Here is a 15,615-nt window from a genome sequence, read left to right as displayed (position 1 = left end):
GCCTCGAGGAGTGGACACTCAACAAGGTCCTAGTTGCACACGATGGGCAGGAAGAGAAAACCCCACGACTCAGGCCACCTTTTCTGGATGTCAGACTGTCTGACAGCCTCACGGCATCGAAACGGCGAGGCACTTCATTGTGATTAAAGAATTAAACGGAGGCGGATGCAACGGCGGGAGCCCTGGGACCTGACTTCTGAAGGGCTCCCCAAACCCCAAGGTTACACTTTTTTCTAACAACACCAAGTTTGGTTTCCTATGTGCAATGTTAACATGCATAGTACAGAATATCTTTTATTTATTTAAAACTATGGCTAACATGTATTTTTATTTTCCCTGTCTCTCTCTTTTTTCTTTAAGGGGCCCAATAGTTTCTTCTGCACCCGGGGCCTCCACTAACCTTAACCTGCTTCTGGAATTAAAGCCTGTCGATTGGGGGAGCATCCCCGAGAGGGCTCACCCCTCTTCTGAGTCAGGAAGCGACGTGTAACATGGTCCCGCAGAATTTCACCTTGTGGCTAGGAAAACCTGTGGAAATGGCGATGAGATTGTCCTTGGCCATCTCTGTGGCGATAACAACTCTTCCTGCTACTTCCCTGGAGAGGCTGAAAGACGGAAACATGCCAGTGAAAGAAACAGAATGACAGAACTCGAGTCCCTCAGTGGTGGGTGCAGCTACTCGGAGGCGAGTCTCCCTTTGACCTCGGGGGTCTCTCCCACAACCACCTCACTGGGGTGGGAATAAGAAACTGTGACCTTAGCCCTGACCATCCCCAAGAAGCCACTTAGAACAAGACGTTTCAGCTTGTGAGGTGTCATTCATTTCTTCTCTAACGTGAGTAGGTCAGGTCAGGTGCCCCGAACTTCTTGGGCTCTTGCAACCTTCAGTTCTCTGTTCCTTCAACAGAGGCATGATGATGGAACTCACTGCGTGTGTGTCACCAGCTCTGGGATTCGTTGGTGTCACAGATGTTCAAATCCCAGCATTTCTGAGCCGGTGTTGGTGATTTCACAGCTGGAATCAACAGTGGGGCGAACTGCCCAAGGCCCATACCCCAGACTCTCTGTCCCCATGGTGATGCTGGAGACGGGAGGGAGGAGGGAACCTGGTCCCCATGAGCCTGTGGCCATAGCGTGTGTTGACAGTGAGGCTCAGGGATCAAGTGGAGACGGGGTGGAGCTCCCCTGACCACGTGGGAGCTTGCAAGCGTTCATCAGGGACCGTGCAAAAATCTGACCCTCCTAACTGCCTATGCTGTGCTTTCAGTTTCTGCAAAGAGGGTTTGGAAAAAAAAAAGAAAAGGAAACCCAATCTTTCATGCTTCTGTGGCGATTGTATCAAAACCAAGCCCATGAACATAATTTGAAGACCGCCACACCTCCCGGGACTGAACTGAGGAGGGTCAAGACAGGATAGGAGGAGAGTTTTCTGTGTTTCAGGGACACATCCTCACATGACGGTTCTGAAAGAACCAGCCTTCTGCGAGAGGAGCGCACACAAGCTTTCCCGTGGTTCCGGCTGTGCGGGTGGTCCAAGGACTGATACTCACCTCGCAGGTTTTAATTAGGTGACAAAGCTGCTTTGCATCTGGTCTTTGGTGCTAATGAAAATGCTCATCAGGGTCCAAAGGAAATCAAACAGATGCGAAGTGTCATCTTGCCTGTTCTCCTTTTATTTGTGGTAGTAAAAAATAAAAATAAAAAGCGTGAATTGAAACCTAAAGAAAGAGGATGGTTGACTTAACGTTTAAAGGTGAGCCGCACTGCGCGAGAAGGCACGGCTGCTGGCGCAGAAAAAGCACCGGAACGTTTGGTTCTGAGATCGTGTCTCAGTGACGGGCACCCTTAGGTTAGTGGACCCTGAGGCGGTGGAGTGGAGATGGGCGAATGGGCCATACAACGTTCAGTGACCGTCAGTGACGCGTTTGTGTGTCTTCTGCGGAGTGGAGGTCATGAAGCACACGGTGACGCCATGTACAGCTGGGCTTGGCCCCTGTGATGACAACAGATGTGCACGGACCAGCCAGGGCAGCACCACGGGGTCTCGTGTGTGCTGGGCTCTCTCCCCGTCCACCTGCAGCCGGGACATCGCTCACGGCGATGGACGGGGTCTGTGGGATTTTCTTCAGCGAGGTGGGTGTGTGGACCACCAGTGCTCCTGACTCCTTTGTTCCCTGTGACCCTTCCTGCCCCCCACATCCCATCCCCCATTCTCGTTCTGACACACACTGGAGGGTGTGTTTACAATTTCACCTTTGGTCAGAAGAAACCAGATGAATGACAAGTCTTCACATAATGAAATGCCAGTCTCTTACTGGCCATTTGCTCTATTCGTATGACGAGCTGGGTTTTGAGAGCAGAGATAAAGATGCCTAGACTGACGGAAACGACAGCGACACTAGCAGAAACCTATGAGCTCGCTGAAGCTTCCTCAGGTCAGTTCTGTGACTGACCTACGGACTGCCCAGGACTTGACCTCGATGATGCTGTTCAAAATGAAAATGGTCAGGGCCTGCGGATGTTTTACCTGATGTCTTCTATGGTGACGTGGGTCCCTAACAAATAGTTCTGTTTCTTGCTTCTAATTATTCATTTATATCCCCACCCCCATAAACCAGCACAGCAGTTCATACATCACAAACAATCCTCCGTCAGTGTTTAGAATCACCATGGCGACCAAATTATATTAGAGCCAGTGCAACTTTGATGATCTTCACTCTTTGACAGATAAACAGTGTCACTGATGTCAAAACAGTATCAACTCAATACAAGTTTCTGGTTTAAAAAAACTCACACACTTCTCATTACATGTAATTTCAAAATAAGAAGAAATGATAAAAACTCACACAATGTTAACAAATACAAATCCTTCGTTGAAAAATAACATTTTTTCTACAGGAGAAAGAAAGCGTGATGCTCGGGATCACGAACTCATTTTTTTTTTTTTTGTATGTCGGCCATCTACACACTTTCTCAAGTCGGGCTACTTTCTCCTGTTCCCGTACGACGAATTATCCATACCTCGTACATAAACATCTGTGAGGAAAGAAATGGCTCACCCTCAATGACTGATCAGTGTTCGTGTGCACAAGGCTTTGCTTTTATGAAATTCAACACCACCTTGGTGAGACTATCTGCAGCGTGGTAACTGCGTCTTTATCTACGAACCCACCTCTCCTAAGGGACACAGCAAGGACACAGTGATGGCCATACCACTGATGAGGGGGATAGAACCATGGCAATGCTAGGCGCTCCACCAACACCACGGGCGCAGGGCGACGGTGGTAGCTGCCGCTGTCCACATGCGTTTTAAATCTGCAACAGGGAATGCGGTTGATTGGGGACCCTGGCCTGGGCGATGAGGGGAAGGGCCACAAGTCACTCCTCCGTCCTTCTCTAGAGGAGCAGGCTGGCCTCACGCAGGGCGCTCCATGAGCAGGGGTGTGGCTGGGGTTGCACGTAGCGGGGCTGGTAGGGTACAGAGAGACCCGGTCTCGGGGCGAGAGAGGGAGGACGTGAGGAGCCTGCTGTGCAGTGATTTCTCATGCCTGAGGGTGGTGCCTCCCCTCTACCTGCTGCTGGCAGGGGCCACCCCCCGGGCTCTCTGCAGCAGCTGTCGGAGCGTGTGGCCCGTGCGGTCTGACGCATGGACAACCGAAGGGGCTGGGGTATGTGTGCCTTGTCTGGACGAAGCTGCAATGCAGAGAGCTTCACTTCTGTGTGCTGTGGGTGAGAGGCTCCGAGCTGAGGCTGATCTGCTAGTAAAGGCCACCCTAACGCTGACAAGTCTTTCCTTGATGAAGAGGTCGGATCCTGGCGGAGGATGACTTAGACTGAAAGAGGCGTAAAAGGCACATTCAAAGCAGACTCTGGATTAAGCAGGAGGAAAATGAAGGCTTTTTGTGTTTTAGTCACACCCCCTGTGTTGTACGCATCCATATCAGGGTCTAGTTTTAGGGTCTGAGATTACGGCGCTTTGTGGAGGCGGATTTAATGGCGGGCATGCTGGGCATTGGCCCTGGGCCCCAACTTCTGAAAGGCCCCCCAAACCCCAATTTGACACTTTTTTCTAACGACACCCAGTTTGGTTTCACATGTGCAATATTAACATTCATAGTACATAACAATTTTTATTTATTTAAAAATATAGTTAACATGTATTATATTTTCTTTGTCTCCCTCTTTTTTTTAAGGGACCCAATATTTTCTTCTGCGCCCAGGGCCTCCACCGACCTTCACCTGCCTCTGGCGCTTTGGTTTCCGCGTCCCTAGGTACCCAGAGGCCTGACCACATCGGCTCTGGCAGTGCTGACCATGAGAAGACCCTGAGTGTGACACACTATCCTCGATGCCCGACTCCCCAACGAACTGAAGCTACAAACAAAACCTCCGGAAAACAACACAGCAAGAAATAAAGGCCTGACCTGTGGTAGCGCAGTGGATAAAGTATCGACCTAGAAATGCTGAGGTTGCCGGTTCAAAACCCTGGGCTTGCCTGGTCAAGGCACATATGGGAGTTGATGCTTCCAGCTCCTCCCCCCTTCTCTCTCTCTCTCTCTCTCTGTCTCTCTACCTCTCTCTTTCCTCTCTAAAAATGAATAAATAAAAAAATAAATTAAAAAAATTAAAAAAAGGTTAACTTTAAAAAAGAAAGAAAGAAAGAAAGAAGAGTGTGAACACCGATTAACCCATAAAACAAACAGAACTTATCACTGAAGAGAATAAAGCTACTGGATAAAAAAGGACGTTTGTGCTGAATGCCAGCTTGAATGTCTCCAACAGAGCTCCTACCAAGGACTAGGCAGTCACGGTCTCTTCCCTCCCCCGCTCCCCACCTCCCTGAGAGAGAGAGTGTGTGTGTGTGAGAGAGAGAGGTGCCCAGTTACCTGCCAGAGAGGGTCCCTCTGCTCCGGGAACAGCTCAAAGTACTTGTGGGCCAACTGCACGGGGGGCAGAGTCTGCAGCTGCAGGTGGGTCCAGCTCTGCACAAAGTTGGCCAGGTGGATGAAGGTGTATGACCCCAGGCGGTCGTTCCCGTAGTTGGACAGGTGGGTCATGAAGATGCTGATCTGAAAGACAGAGGAGAATAGCCATCATCACACTTCATAGGCAGCAGCTCAGAGGTGGCCAAGGAGCTCCAGGAGGAACCACCCCTGAGCAAGCTCGGGATGTCGTGACAAGCACCGTCATTGTTTTTAGGAGGTGTGATGAATTGAATTGGATACTCCCCCTAATTCCTACACTGACACTGTGACCCCCAAAATGACCACATTCAGAGACGTGTCCCCATTGGAGGTCATGAAGGTTAAGTGAGGTCACCAGGTTGAAGCACTCACCTGACAGGTCTGGTGTCCTTACAAGATACAAGAAGAGGGCTCCCCACCACCTGCCCGACCCCGCAGCTCAACAGTCAATGGGATCTTGTCGGGGGGCAGCTTGCGTGGACAATTAGAGGCAGAAAGCCACCCATGTGATTTGTACTTTTAAAAAAGAAATCACTCTTAAACTCACTCTTAAATTAAAACTGAAATTGGGCTTGGATACTCCTTGCTGTTTGTGAAAAGTATATAGCATTACTTTCTATTTGGTGTTTTCCCCCTTTGTGTGATCCAGACCCTCAGACCCAACAGATGTCCAGACTGGTGCAGAAGCAGAGCGACCCAGTTCTAAAATCAAACAATTGTCCAGACTTCCCCTGTGGCCGGTCGGCATCGAGGCTCAGCTCCGGTCAACATGGGTCCTACTGGTCTGACGAGGAATCATTGCTGCTGTCAGGAAACTCTGACCGTCTGCCCGGCACCGGCTACATTCTGGCCCCAAACTCTCCTTCCCCACTCAGGAAAAGCCTCTCACAATTTTTCCTACCTCCATATTCTCTCTAAAACCACAGTGTTTCGGTGTTGGGGTTTCTGTGGGTCAGAGACCAGGAAGAAACGACCTTTAGACCAATGGCAGCTGAAGGAACGCCAGAAACTTGGCCGGGGAGCAAGGACGGCATCTAGGATGCCAGGTATCGGGGCGAGCGGGTGGACAGAAACAGCGGACACGCAGAGCACTGTCACAGAGGTGGCAGCGCAACCTGCTTAAGGTGGCAGAGACGGCCAGTGGGGGACTCACACAAGGGGGTTTGTCCTGGTCCACCATCCACCGTTCGTCTGCCTGTGCCACTGCCTCTGACTGTGTTTCCAGAGAAGTGTTGTTAAGATTCATCTTACTCCTTATGACACTGCTCACAAAAATGGGGGGACAGATTATTGTTTTCATGTATTCATTTGCAATATCCCCTAATGTTTGTGAGCAGTTTGTTTAGATGGATACATGTTTCAGAGCAACTAACATATATTATAATGAAGTCCTTCCTTAATGTCATTAGAAAAGCGAAAGAAATATATAGTGTGGCCAACGATAACTTGAAAACAAACAGAAGACGTGACATTATCTGGAAGAATCTCACTGGCAGGAAGGTCCGTCGACAGAAGGCTAGTCAAGTGTGGCAAGCCTGTGTTTGTACGGAGGCTCCCCGACTCATTGAATAGCTCACACTTTTCTCGTTGAATAGCTCATGCTCTTGGTGTGCTTCTTCGAGGTATTTGGGTGTTTTTTTTTTTTTGAAATAAAAATGGATTCTCAGTAACCATTGCCATATGATGTCGCTGCAATGTGGTAGGAACAGTCAGCCATACTGTCAAGGTTATGCACGCAGAAGCTTCATTCCCAAGATCCAGCCCGCCATTGGATAACTGTCGATGTCCAGAGAGGAAACCCTTTCTCTTAGAAAATAACTATAAAGCTAGCTCACCCCTGAATGCGAAAGCAGTGTTCTGTCATGGTCCTGTGTGGTGTAAAGACATCGGGCTCACTGAGTGTCCCTCTCACCGTGGAGAACGCACCCTCTGTGTGTTATGAGAGATGGCAGCCAGGGCTCTCGGGCAGGGGAGGGGCTGTTAGACTGACTGCAGGCTCGTCTCACCATTGCTGAAGGCGGCAGCCTGAGTATAAAACACTATGAGGTGCCGAGCACGTAGAGGCCTGAAGCTGAGCCCTTCACACGATGCACTGATGAAGCCCCGTCAACACCCAGCAGGCAGGTACGATCCCCATCTCCACTCTCACAGCTGAAGAAACTGAGGCACGCCCAGCCGACAACAGAGCAGGCCTGACAGCCCGGCCGCTGGGGCCCCCAGATTGGACACACGCTGTGCCCACACCTTTGCCAGGATGGTTCAGAGAGAGAGAGTTTGACAACGGTCACTGCTTCTCCTCCTGCAGCCACCTTGAAGAGAAAAGACAGAGAATATCTGTCTGCAGAAGAAAATGTAAAATCCATGTAAGTATCATCTTGGCGACTTGAAGACTTTCTCTTAAATTGGAAGAGTGGAAGATAAATTATTTTTGAAATCTTACACGGAAACTTCTAAGACGATGAATTCCAGTGTATTTGAGAAGAATGTTGCGGAGAGACTGCAAATTCGCCTTTGAAGGCAGACTCGCTCCCCGGCATTCTCGCAATCCACCTGTCCCCCCCCTTCCCCCCACCCGGGGGAGAGCGTTTGAAGATTTCCATTCTAAAGGTCAAAAGAGAAAGGCTATTAAAAAAAAACAAACAAACCGTCTTTACGTAGCTTGTTTAGATAGAATTTAAATTAAAACACCTCCACGTTCGCTGATTTGAGGTCCCTGTGGAGTCATCTTCACAGGTTCAGGGACTCTATGCGTCTGAGTTTTACATTGGCGACTACCTGTCCGTCTGTCTGTCTGCCCCTCCCTCTCATAGGAAGTGCCCTCTCTCAGCGGCCCAGGGTACCCACGACAAAACACAGCGTCCGTGGTTGATGAACATATCATTGCCGTCGTCCTCGTGAGAACTTCGCAATCACCACAGAAGAATATTCATTTCATCTCAATCACGGTGCATTGATCTCATGCCACTACCTGGTAATTAAGAAACAAGACCGTGGAGGTGGTGTGCTTCTGGGCAATTAATTACAGGTCCTCGGCACTGACATGATGATGAAAAAGCCAGGCAGCCGGCGGAATGCCTGAGCGACAGAATAAAGTCCCAGAAACCTACCACCTGCCTCCTCGCCTTGTTCTTGTTAATATGGAAATTTAAGGTGCCAGCAGGTGTCTAACTTCCTAGAGAGGTATAAATAAAAGTACCACCCAGGAATCCTGTCAAGATGACTCTTACACTATGGGTGGAGGTGCACTCCTGGTTTCCTTAGGGTATTAGTATCGTAATGCTTTCTAAAGAGCTGCTGGCTGACGAGGTCAAAGTCGGCGACCCAGAATTTCCTTAGGCACGTTGCTGGGCAAAGGGAAACCCACCACCGATGTCGAACGGGTGAGTCCAGGAGGCTGAGCACTGTGTGGCCTGTAAAGTCCCCGGGCTGAGAACAGAGCAGAGCATGGAAGTCACATGGGGGCCATCAGTGCTGCAGGGGTGCGTGGGGACCGCCGTCCTGGCTACAGCCCCACCCAGCACTGGAGCGTGGTCCATGCTGCATGAGGACGGGAATTCTGAGCCTGGCTCCGCGGTGCACACATCTGCGAGCTGAAGCACCTCTGTGCACACCAGGCGTGTTTGTTCCAGGATTCCTGGACAAATGGCTAGTTTTAAAAAAACAACAACCTACAATACAACTTATTCAGAGAGTGTGGGGTGCACAGGACAAGGTAAGAGCCACAGACAGAAGAAGTGGCTCAAAGGATGAAATAGCAAATAATTTTTCATAGACATAATGGATCACTGCTTTTTATGTGACTGAGCCAGTCCCTTTGCTGTCCTGCTCCTTCGTCTGTTTTGACATTTATTCTCCCCAAGGCACCATCTGGAACAGGTAGGTGGTGCTCTGGTCTGGGCGCCACTGTTCACAGAGGCAGCTCATTGGACCAGGGATTGTGGGCGTCGGTTCAGACACGCAGAGCTTTGCTTCTCCCGGTTCAAAGACAGGCAGGGGCACCATGCTCCATAGACGAGGTCAGGAACGAGACTCCGAGGCTCCTATCAGCAGGCCACCCGCAGCGGCTGTCCGGAGGGTCTCCGAGATCTGTTAGCTCACAGTTGGGGGGGAGGTGCCCCTCACATCTTTGGGTGATGTCCCTCCCTCACTGCTTGACTCCATTATAACCAAACAGGAAACGAGTGTCAGTTCTTCCTCTCGTCTGTTGTGAGAACAGAAAACCCCGCATAAAGGCTGTGGTGCGCATTCCTGGTGAGAAACATACAAGGGCGCATGTCTGGACATCGGGCGCAAGGCAGAGGCACGTTTGGGAAGATCGCCACCTGTGGGATAAACTCATTCCGCGATGACTCTGCAGTCCAAGGAGAAAGAGGTTTTAAACACAGTGACGCGTCCCTCCTGTCACTGGAGAACTCACTGGAAATAACTGAACTCTCTGGGTCACCCTGAAAGAGGGCAAAAGCCATCGTGTCACGTGACAGATGGGACAGGGTTCTACTGTCAGCGTGACAGACGGGACAGGGTTCTGTACATGCGGGTGAGCAGGCATCTTCCTGCGACTTTCGTTACAAGGTTTGTACAATGAACTATTTTGTATACATTCCGCTTTGCCTCTCTTGGGAAGTTGCTAACATTCAAAACATAGGAGAAAGGAAAGAGGAAGAAAATAAAGTAAAAAATGAAGGTCTCTTTGATCCATGTCAGGAAGCAGCCACCGTCCAAATAGAGTTAAACTATTTGAGACGCCCAGCACCCGGACAGTTTCCTCCTGGGGTGACCAACACCAAGTCATCATCAGTGGGGTGATGGGACCAGCCGTCGTCAGAATAGCAAATATGTCAGTGCCTTTGATGAACATTTGAAATCATTTTTAGTGCCTACATTCCTACTTAAAGCCCATACTAAATATGTGTCAAGAGTGCCTTTAAAAATTAAGTCATTTATGGAGTTGCCAGCCATGTGGTTTGTAAGAAAAAAAAATGCATGATGAAAGCTGGCACTGGCAGACAGGACAGCGCCCAGAGCGAGGAGGGAGGTGCCTGCTTTCAGAGGGCGGGGCGTGCTCAGCCCTTCTGGGGGCCAGCATTCAATAGTAGCAGCTTGTCTCCATTTTATCCTCTGGGGCCCCTGCTAGTGTGCCCCTGGTCTGAATATGGCCTTTGTGTTTTAAAATATGTCCATTAGCTTGTTAAATTATTGATTAGGCCTTTTAGTTTTCATAAAAGGTGAAGGTAATGGGGTGGAGAGAAGGCGTCCACGAGGGCGTCCACATTCTCACACAAAGGGGCAGTTCTGTGTCGGTGTTACTCTGAATACGGGCTGGAACAACAGGGGAGGTACCCAGCGCCGGAAGGTGCTGAATCACCGGTGTGAATGCCGGTGCGTCCTCCAGGCTAAACTGCGCAGGACGTAACTGCTGGGCAAGGATGACAGGTGGCCCCAAGGAACAACTTCTCGGTCCTGGGCACCGGGTGACGGGGTCAATGCCTACATACCTCTGTGCACTCAGATCCCCCAAGCAGAGAACATTGGCGCCGGACCCGATATATTACTGGGCCCCTGAACCTACAAGACTATCCCGAGCTGGGACTTGGCGGTAAGAGAAGCCCATCCCTTTTTCAAGAATGTCAGACACACGGGCCGGTTGGTTAACGGCCGATCTTTCTTGAGCACATTCATGGTTGGATCCTAATGTGAACAGATTTATGAAACGTAGCGGAGTGGCTTCCTCGTCACTCTGGCTGTACTGCTGAACTGGGTACCAGGAAGTGCCCTCCCTTCATCAGAGAGACGGGGCACCCTGCTGCATGCTCGTACACAGCTACGGTTTGCTGGCCTCCGGATCTTTATTGAGCGAGCACAGTGACCTGTGTTTCCCAAGCTGTCACGTCTGAGCTGCATGCTGGCTGGCTAGACCACCATACACATGCATGGCCTTGTGCACAAACCATGCCTGTCTAGTTGGGTCCATTTCCCTGGACCCAACACACTCGCTGCCTCTGGTATGTCACGGCAGCCTCCAGACAGGGGGCCCCTGTGGGTTCCCGCCTGCGACGGCAGCGTGAGGGGGAGTGTGGTCCATCCCCTGTCCCTGTCTTTGGGTCTCTTAGGACAACGGGGTCTGATAGCTTAGCAAACCACTGCAGCAACACGAAAAGACCGTTGACAAGGAGATTCAGGGCGGACAGAGCACTGGTTTAAAAAATGAATAGACTGTGAGATTTTAGCTTTTTTTTTTTTCTTTTTTCACATCCATGACCCTTCCGTTCCCGAAACAGAGCGATGAGTGTGCCTGGACATAGCTTCCGGGCGTCACGTGGCTCCTCGGACAGACACTGTGTGTTTTGATTTTGGAACATCTGACCCACCAAGCTGTCTCCTTAGTCATAGGTCTTTAAAGAAGGTCAGAGGGCAGTGTGTGAATGGACCATTTTTCTCTCCTCCGCGTTTCCAGAGCACTCCGAACGCAACGTTATGCTGCTGCTGACAGGATGTTAGTTAATCAATCACATCTTCCACTAGCCTGAGCACACCTGGGGCAGGCGACACTTGACAGGTGTCTTCACCTTCGCATCTGTGTCCTTTCCCTGCAGGGGACGGAGCAGGAACCATGAACTCTGGGGCGTGGAGGGGCCGGCAATGAAGTTGTAAGAAAACAGGTTGGATTTATAAAATTTGAAATGAAGGAATCTAAAATGCTAGGATGAGAACCAAGGTGTAGAAATAGGAAACTTTACAGAATGTCCTGGTTTATTTACTCCAGGATCACATAGTTATTATAAGTAGTGATTATTGCTGTTACTTGAATTAATAATATTATCTAACGGGGTACCTTTGGTTTAAATATACATGTTCCCTTTATGTGCTTATGATACTAAGCTGCTTAAAGATCACAAAAATATAAAGAACTAAATATTGATCTAAATATTGACCGCATTTATTCATCTGCTTTGTTTGCATAGATGTTAGAAATAGATAGATGTTAAATTTTCTTTAGAATAACTATGTCGATAATTGTGAGATTTGTGACAAAAAGGATGTGTGCCATTTTGATAATCTGTAGAAATTTTTTTAAAAAGAATTAAATATAAAATATGAATAACAAAAAAAGCATTAAATAAAATTCCAAGTAGACTGATAGATATCAGACTTAATAGTCCCTTCACTAATTACTGCAGGTCACAAGTATATAGTCTAGAACAGGGGTCGGGTCGGGAACCTGTGGCTTGCGAACCAGATGTGGCTCTTTTGATGGCCGCATCTGGCTCGCAGACAAATCTTTAATAAAAAAAAATAACGTTAAAAATATAAAACATTCTCATGTATTACAATCCATTCATTTCCTACCACTCATGTTGATGGTTGCGGGTGGCTGGAGCCAATCATAGCTGTCCTCCGGGACAACACCAAATTTTTATTGGATAATGCATAACATACACAGGTTGTTGTATGACTCTCACGGAATTACATTTTAAAATATGTGACGTTCATGACTCTCTCAGCCAAAAAGGTTCCCAACCCCTGGTCTAGAAGTTTTCAGATAATCACACAATGTGGACACTGTGCTACTCCTGCCCCTCTGTATAATTACTGGTTAATTAAAGACTAATGAAGACAGCCCCAGAAAGGAACCTCTTCCCTCTTTGGTAATAATGAGTTGCAGAGTCAAGAATTTCCACATACACTGAGAGCTACTCCACCTGTGCCGTCACACCAGGCTGAAATGGGGAAGAAAAGAACTAATCAAACAAATCAATAGGTGTAACGATTTGTCAGAAGTCACCGTCTTTATCTGCCCTGCCCCAGTGCTAGCCGTGTGGTGAAGGCTTGATAAATTTGTCTGATGTGGGTATAGCCTTCACCTCTCATATGCCACCTGTGGGGTTCCTACATTGTACTAATCTGTGTGAACAAAGCTCATTCAGTGGGTCAGCCATCCCCCCAGAATGAACACAGGTAGTCTTGACCTTTGCTAAGCAGGGAGCACGGGGCACACACAAGTCCCGTCTCTCTATGACGTGTTGGTATGGATTTCTCACCAACTGCTCACTCACAGAGAAGACCGGGTCTGACTTTTTCATCAGAATGTCTGTATAAATGGAGGTAAAGGGTTTCACAGGACTTTGACTTAGAGCAGGGGTCCCCAAACTTTTTACACAGGGGGCCAGTTCACTGTCCCTCAGACCGTTGGAGGGCTGGACTATGAAAAAAACTATGAACAAATCCCTATGCACACTGCACATATCTTATTTTAAAGTAAGAAAACAAAAACAATATTTAAAATAAAGAACAAGTAAATTTAAATCAACAAACTGACCAGTATTTCAATGGGAACTATGCTCCTCTCACTGACCACCGATGAAAGAGGTGCCTTCCAGAAGTGTGGCGGGGGCTGGATAAATGGCCTCAGGGGGCCGCATGCGGCCCGCGGGCCGTAGTTTGGGGACCCCTGCCTTAGAGTAAGGATGCTTTTTTTTTAAAGTTATAAAGCGCTGCAAAGAACAAGTGAAATTGAGACCTACAAAGGAGAAGCTGTTTATTGTTATGACTGTCTCTTTGTTTTCTTTGTCTAGCTAATTTCATGCAGTTTTTTTTATAAAAAATAACTCTGATTCAAAGTGCTTGGAAATGATCACTAACATTCTTTTTTTTTTTTTTTTTCGAGTCTCACTATGTGAAACAAACCATGGAATGACTGTATTTCTCGATGTGTAAGACACAGTTTTTTGAAAATTTGGGGGTCTAAAAACTGGGTGCATCTTATACAGTGGTTGTAGATTTTTTTAAACTTGCATTTCCTGATTTTTTGTGCTCCTTGTTGAAGACAGTGATTCGTCATCAGACACAGGTGAGGACAAACTCATGGATTGGAGTTCTGACAGTGAGGAGGAGTTGTATGATTCTTATGATGAATAAAACTGGAGTTCAGTAACTTCATGTAATACATTTTTTTTTTCAAAATTCGGGCCCCAAAATTAAGGTATGTCTTATACATGGGAGCGTCTTATCCATGGAGATATACGATAATTCTCCTCACCCTTTGGTCAGTTCATTAGAGGGTGGGTATCTATGCATTTTCTTTTTTTTTTTTTAATTTATTTTATTTTATTTATTCATTTTAGAGAGGAGAGAGAGAGGGAGAGAGAGAGACAGAGGAGAGAGAAACAGGGGGGAGAAGCTGGAAGCATCAACTCCCATATGTGCCTTGACCAGGCAGACCCAGGGTTTCGAACCGGCGACCTCAGCATTTCCAGGTTGACGTTTTATCCACTGCGCCACCACAGGTCAGGCGGTATCTATGCATTTTCAAAGCAACCATTTTCCAATTAATTCCAGTGCTGAATAGCACAGTTCTCATTCTGTTCACGTGCCATTTACTTACATTGAGATTTATTTTGGGTAATCAGAGAATTCCATATCTGCTGTTTTTTTTTACCTGAAGGGTTTGCTCCTGACACTTTTTATAAATGGAAGGTCACTGGACCCTCTCTGCTCGCCAGCCCTCCCGACGGCAGGGACCCATTGATTCCCGCCTCTCTATCAGCCGGTGTCCTCGGGGCTGACTATGACGGACAGCTTTCACATGGGGACCCTATTGGTTTGCATTAACAAAGAAATGGTGGAAAGCCGGCTTTTGAAGAGGAGAAATTAGAAAAAGAAAAATTAGGAACCCCGGGACCCATTTTTTCTTTTCTACATGTCATAACGTAATTAACTATATAGGAGGGAGCCGGGATGTATTATTCTCCGTGGACAGACATGTGGCCTCATTTAAAAGGAATTCTGGATGAGGAGGGAGGACGAGGGGGACTGAGAAGGGAGACGGACGGGCACGGTCCCCACAGGGGAAGAGGATTGCGTAGCATGGCCCGTGTTAGGAGGAAACAGATCAAGTCTTCCATCTGGACTTGGGGGATAGGCGTCCCCTCCACGTCTGTGTCGTCCTGTCATTTTTCTATGATGTTGTCACCACTGGCAGCATTTCATGTTGGGAAAGGAGGTGTTTGGGGGACGTCATTCTATGGATTCTGTAGTGACCGTCACGGTTCAGTATGACCTCTGAACTCCCAGACTGCAGGCGCTGGCTCTGGTTAACCCGTCTGTCCCTGACTCGGTCCCCTTCCTGCTCCAACACAGACCTGCACGGTGTGGGAAATGCTGGACTGCTCCAGCGCCCCCTCCCCACTGAAGCGGTTGGCCACGCTCTCTGTCTGCCTGGCTTCCGGCCTCTGACTGCTCAGTGTGGAGAAGACACATCTATTTTCCACGAGTAAGCCCCTCTGTCGAGGCTGGAGTCCCTGCATCTTTTATCAAAACTTGGCTTCCAATAAGTAAAAGTAATGACTCTTTGAGTTCCTTGGAGAGTCGTGATTCTATTTTCTTAATTTTTTCCTGGACAAAAAGTACCAGGGCCAGCCTTGTCCGGGGGTCAAGTTGGAGCGAGGCACCGGAGAACACATTGTCCTCTGACGGCCCCTGACCAGCCGAGGAATGCTGGCTGGCAAAGCGCTGGGTCAGCTCTGCTCACTCTCTCCATCGTGAGTCCCTGGGGACCAGGGAGAGGCACCGGTGTCCTTGCTGTCTGATTGGCTGCTTTGCCCTGAGGTCCCGTCTCACACACCCTGTGCCTGGCGTCACTGAGTCACTGAGA

At 48.5% G+C, this 15,615-nt stretch overlaps 1 protein-coding gene across 1 annotated transcript in view; it reads right to left on the bottom strand.

The window, feature by feature from the left end:
- The window catches only part of LOC136307309 (bifunctional heparan sulfate N-deacetylase/N-sulfotransferase 4), a 142,127-nt gene that overhangs the window by 17,329 nt on the left and 109,183 nt on the right, over window positions 1–15,615 (bottom strand). Inside the window, exon 6 of the mRNA XM_066233960.1 lies at window positions 4,887–5,069. Within this exon, the coding sequence (XP_066090057.1) occupies window positions 4,887–5,069 (183 nt within the window). The remainder of the gene's footprint in view (window positions 1–4,886; window positions 5,070–15,615) is intronic.

The sequence above is a fragment of the Saccopteryx bilineata genome, chromosome 1 (genome assembly GCF_036850765.1).
Source record: "Saccopteryx bilineata isolate mSacBil1 chromosome 1, mSacBil1_pri_phased_curated, whole genome shotgun sequence".
In the NCBI taxonomy this organism is placed as follows: Eukaryota; Metazoa; Chordata; class Mammalia; order Chiroptera; family Emballonuridae; genus Saccopteryx; species Saccopteryx bilineata.
Note: the sequence above shows the minus strand (reverse complement) of the source record. Positions and strands in the feature narration are given on the sequence as shown.